The sequence below is a fragment of the Amblyomma mixtum genome, chromosome 1 (genome assembly GCF_055824585.1).
Source record: "Amblyomma mixtum isolate Tamu chromosome 1, ASM5582458v1, whole genome shotgun sequence".
NCBI lineage: Eukaryota > Metazoa > Arthropoda > Arachnida > Ixodida > Ixodidae > Amblyomma > Amblyomma mixtum.
The window spans coordinates 317202656-317207713 of NC_143012.1; the positions used below are offsets into that span (position 1 = coordinate 317202656).

General features: G+C 47.6%; 1 protein-coding gene across 1 annotated transcript; it reads left to right on the plus strand.

Annotated features, from left to right (window-relative positions):
- The first annotated feature begins 490 nt into the window (after positions 1–490).
- Positions 491–1773, plus strand: LOC149372593 (uncharacterized). Its single transcript, XM_089586737.1, has 2 exons — positions 491–820; positions 1633–1773. Exons 1-2 carry the CDS (start codon positions 491–493, stop codon positions 1771–1773), a joined length of 471 nt encoding a protein of 156 aa, XP_089442863.1.
- The last annotated feature ends 3285 nt before the right edge of the window (positions 1774–5058 follow it).

Below are 5058 nucleotides of genomic sequence, written 5' to 3' on the forward strand. Positions count from 1 at the left end.
TGCACGTTAAATAACCTCAGGTGGCTAAATTTAATCCGTCGCTCTCCACTACGGTGTCTCTCACAGCTTTGGGACGTAAACCCCACACACCACACCATTTAATGAAAACTAACCATTATCGTGATATCAGCCGAGTCAATAACAGAATGATTTTCTACACCGCTTCATGGCGGAGTGTTGCTGCGACCAAGTTGCAATTGTGCCCAAATAGATTAGGTCTCTTCTTGTGTAGTTGTTGTTGGCGTCTGGTGGAATGGCACATATCCACAGTGGGGGATGGGCCAGCGTGCCTCGCACTTTCAAGCATTAGGAACAATTCAGGGAGATGAGCAAGTTGAAGCGAAGACGAAGTGGCGCCTGTCAGGATGGATTGAAATGGTTATGGCGATGGCGATGACCATGCATGAACGTTATCCCCCTGGCATGGCACGGCACGGTCTATGGTCGGGCGGGGGTTGAGCGGGGTGGGGCGGCGGCGGCTGCTGCAGCCATGATCCTGGAGGACGCCTCGGACCTGGACCCATTCGTGGAGATCGAGCTGCAGACGCCCCGCGACGTCGAAGAGGACAGCCTTCAGCAGCAGCGGCATGACGAGCGCCGCTGGCTGGCTAAGGTTCGGCGCCTGCTGCGCAACCTGCTCGGCTCTCTGGGCGCGCTGTGGCGTCGCCTGAGGCCGTCCGCAGCGCCCGTGGGCCGGCCCCTGTGCATGGTGCCCGAGCACGCGCAGGTGGACGTGATCGCCTGGAGCTCTCACCTGGAGCGAGCCGGCTCCAAGGGAGCCGTCACTATGGACCTGTTCGCCAGCCCCAGCAGGGACCTGGTACGCGCGCTGAGAGGAATGCTGAAGAGTCGAATTTAGACGCGATGGCTTCTCATGATGCGTCTATAGTGAACCGAAAATGCCCTAAACTCAAATATGGACTAATATATAAAGCAGACTTGTGATGTGAACAAGGATCAGTCCTTTGCAGTAGGTCCCAGGGCATTTGAAGTGTGAAAGGACTGCCGCCCGTGGCTGGCTCTCGTGTGTAAAGTTCCCAAATGTGAATCTCACAGTTTATCGAGTTGAGTGCCAGTAGCACAATATAAACCCAACTCCAAGCGTCGGCGATGGTTTCTTTTACGCGCAAAGTGGCCAGTGAACTTTTGCAACACTCTGCACATGGTTACGATGAGGTAACGGATCGATAGATCGAGCTTGAGGCTCGCTGCGGTCCCATCAACGTGGTGGGTGGACGTCTTCTTTGCCAGGAATGTAGACTGCTGATGATTCCGACCGACCGACCGATCGAATCAATCGATCAACCAATCAATCAATCAATCAATCAATCAATCAATCAATCAATCAATCAATCAATCAATCAATCAATCAATTAAGCATTGGTCAAGCATCAGTCAATCAATCAATCAATCGGGCATTCATTCTGTGCATAATTCAAGTCCTACGCATGCCAGTTCTGAGCATTCATCTTGCTCTAATTCCTCTCAACAAATGTTGGGTATAAGTAAGACTTGTGTTCTCTTATGACAGATGGATGCTACCTACTTGTAACCAGAGAAAACAAAAACCTTAGCATAATCCACCTTCTCACTTGCCTCACGCGTGCCTTCTCCGTGTTCTTTTTCCCGCAGGAGCCGCCGCAGCAATTCGTTCACATCGACGGCTCCGCAAGCAGCAGCATCCCGCTACCCCGGCCCGCTCTCAAGGCACTCTACGTGCCAAAGGCGTGCTCCTCGAAATTGTCTCGAAGCTCCGCGAACTCGCAGCTCTGATTCCGATGAAGAAACGTTGAAACAATATTGGTTCGAACTCGGTTAGTGCACCATTTACTGTCTCACTGTGATTTGGGTTGTGAATAAGAAAGTCACATTAAATAGGGATCCAGCTGTCATCTCATCTTGTCTAATGCTTTTTCTTACTGTTGTTCTTGAGTGGTTTTAAGGCCTCGTGTTTCATGTTTTAAAGCAGTCGGGCCAGACTGCTCGTTTTTCTGTGAATGGGTTTGTGCTTATTATAAGACAAGAGTGTTTGTTGTAGAATCATTTTAATGCTGATTGATGGTATGATGTGCTGTGTTTATTGTATCAGAGCTGCGCATGGGCTATGAGCGACTCCATCGCGGAGATTATTTTCCACATCGCAATGTTAATATTCCTCATTGTTTCGCAGTGGCCTTTTCCGACTTACATGGGGTTTTCGAGCTTTTCTATCATTTCGCGTGTTTTAATGCTATCGTGCCAGAGGGCTAGTAATTTGTTCTTAACACGTTTTTGTATTAAGGTTTATTTTCCCCACAGGCGGTGAGTGTTCAGTAAGATTGATGTTAACTACAGTTAATTTTCTGGCTGTAGCTTTTATTTCGAGTGGCCTGAAAACCCGATTGTCTATTTGCATTGCATGCACACTTCTGTGTGCTTATTCGCAAACGGGTTTCCTTGTCCTTAAACTAGTCTGGATGCTTAACTGTACAGGTCTGAAATAGGCTGTGTTTATCTCATATTAATAAAATCAAAATTACCTAACCACACAAAACAAAAAATTTCTAAGACTATTATGATTCTCCCTAATGCGGAATTTGAGCGCAGCTCTGTCGGTGTCCCAGGCTCTGTAGGCTTGTTTTGCTTCGCTGGGTCGTCGGCACGTCTACTGACGATGTTAGTTCGATACTAGTATTAGTTGAAGACGTCAATGTGCAATGCACAGCGCGAGAGTATGTTGCAGTTTGCCCTCCTTGTGGTAGGCTCCTCCGGTGTTGCTCTCCTGTATGCTTTTTTCTTTTGCCTTTAGTATGTACAGGTGAATAGCAACCTCTGCCTCCCGATTCTTGGCCGATCCCCCGGTGTGGGTATGTGCCATCTTTTCAAAGGCTAACAACAACAACAACAACAACAACAACAACAACAACAACAACAACAACAACAACAACAACAACAACAACAACAACAACAACAACAACAACAACAACAACAACAACAACAACAACAACAACAACAACAACAACAACAACACGAGGCGCGATCGGTTGCCGTACTTTGGCCTCAAGGTTCATGATGTGTTAACGCGAGTGTGCAAGATGCCGATTCCTCCTTGCACCTAAACGTTTTTATACAAATGACACGCCGAAGCTCTACCTGTTAACACATGGCTGCATAGCAAAAACAAAGTTTGCACTAACTGTCGTCTGTGCAACGTACACTGTTTTATTAACTGCAAGGATGCGATTTTTTTTTGAGGATGTGATGCAGAGGAGGCTATAGAAAGACTGTGTTTTAAATTCCCACAGTGTTCGCTAGTTTGCGGCTACTGAACCTGATTACGAACCGTATGACATGTTTTTGCTCACTGGGCCTCATAGCCTGTGGAAAACGCGCATGCTGGACCGCAACGCCGAACCTCTTGTTTCAGCAGAAGACGTTTCCGTCGAACGATCCTCCAACTCAGGGACATTTATGATGAAAGAGAATTTACGCCAAACTTGTTTTCGCTGTTGATGCGGTGCCTATCTTTGCCGCCCTTTTAGCTATGTTGTTTTCGGTCATGCTAGTGCAGTGCAGTCACTAGCTGCGTGCTTTGTACATAATCTGGATATAGGCCATGTCTCTATGTACGTACATCACCTCGTGCAGTAAATACCATGCTGGGGAAAAAAAAAGTGATGGCCTAGTGCTTTCGTGCAGTGGCCAGCGAACCTCGATTTTGAGTGTTCTGTGTGCAAAGGAAGATCCCGAAACGCGTCAGCGTTTGCACTCGTGGAGTAACTGTTCAACGTCATTATCATTATCAGCGTAGAGAGTACGTTTCCCGTACGCAGTCGTGTTTGCTTTCTTGTGGTGCGGAATCAATCGTTCGTGTATCGAAGCGTCAATGACACGGAGCCCGCCTCGTGTATCGTGCAGAAAACAAATCGACAGACGCTCGTGGAATCTTTTCTTTTTTCCTTCTTGCTTCGCTTTCCTGAAGCCGGCAGAATGTCTGTCGTGGAGAGCATTCGTCCAGAGTGACCGCTAGGCTTTCAGGCGGCTGTTATCGTCCGTATTTGGAAGCCTACATCGGTGCCGCACCGTACGAGAGGTGAAGGCAGAAGCAGATAAAGGAGTCCACGTCTCGACAAACCTTTGTGGCTTCCATTTGTCTTTATCTTCGAGTGTGCGTCGAGAAATCTCACTGTGTCTTCGCTCCCCGTTTCGACGCTGTTTGCCGACGCAAAGGAAAAACATGTCATTATCTATCACATTCGCATTTTATTACGGCTTGCTACGCACCCATGTTGCATTATTGCGCAGGCTATACAAATAGTGTATAGCAAAACGTGAAACTGCCAAAGAGGCCTCGCCTGGAAATAAGTGCGTGAATAAAGCCACTCTCTGGAGAGGCGCGAGTTTATTGCGATTCCCGCCTGAGTGCAGTGATCTTTTATACAGCCATTGAATGTAAGCCCACGTAAAGGCAAATAGTGCGTCCTAATAAAATGTGAGCATACGGCTTGAGCAATGCGCATTAGCACAAATATGTACGTTGTGGTATATCTAAATAGATTGATTTATAAGTTAATGAACTTCATGTGCAAGCGCAGCTATTTGGGATAGGAGAGAAGCCGATGAAGCTCAACCAGCTTCTTGAACGTGCACCACAGTGCCAGCACACGGGCGCTGTCCGCATTTCGCCTTGATTCATTTGCAGCTGCTTTCACTGCTAGTGTAGTGTAGTGTAGTGTAGTGTAGTGTAGTGTAGTGTAGTGTAGTGTAGTGTAGTGCATTGCAGTGTAGTGTAGTGCAGTGTAGTGTAGCGTAGCGTAGCGCAGTGCAGTGCAGTGCAGTGCAGTGCAGGGTAGTGTAGTGTAGTCTACAGCGTAGTGTAGCCTTTTGCGGCACGGTGTGTCTGCGATTGTGCACGCGACTTTTAAACAAAATATTGAGGCGTCTAACGCTGTTTTTATTCAATCAATGTTGCCGGCTACATTCGAAATCCTTGCTGGACAGTACAGCAGGGCCATTTCGTGTCTAGAAGAAAAGATCGTGAAGGAGAAGAGAACAACAGGAAGGAGCGCTAGAAGAAAG

Bases quoted from the DNA above. Each gene is read 5' to 3' on its own strand.
- LOC149372593 (XM_089586737.1), top strand. From the start codon at position 491: ATGATCCTGGAGGACGCCTCGGACCTGGACCCATTCGTGGAGATCGAG. The intron at 821-1,632 runs GTACGCGCGCTG...TTTTTCCCGCAG, and splicing joins CCAGCCCCAGCAGGGACCTG to GAGCCGCCGCAGCAATTCGT.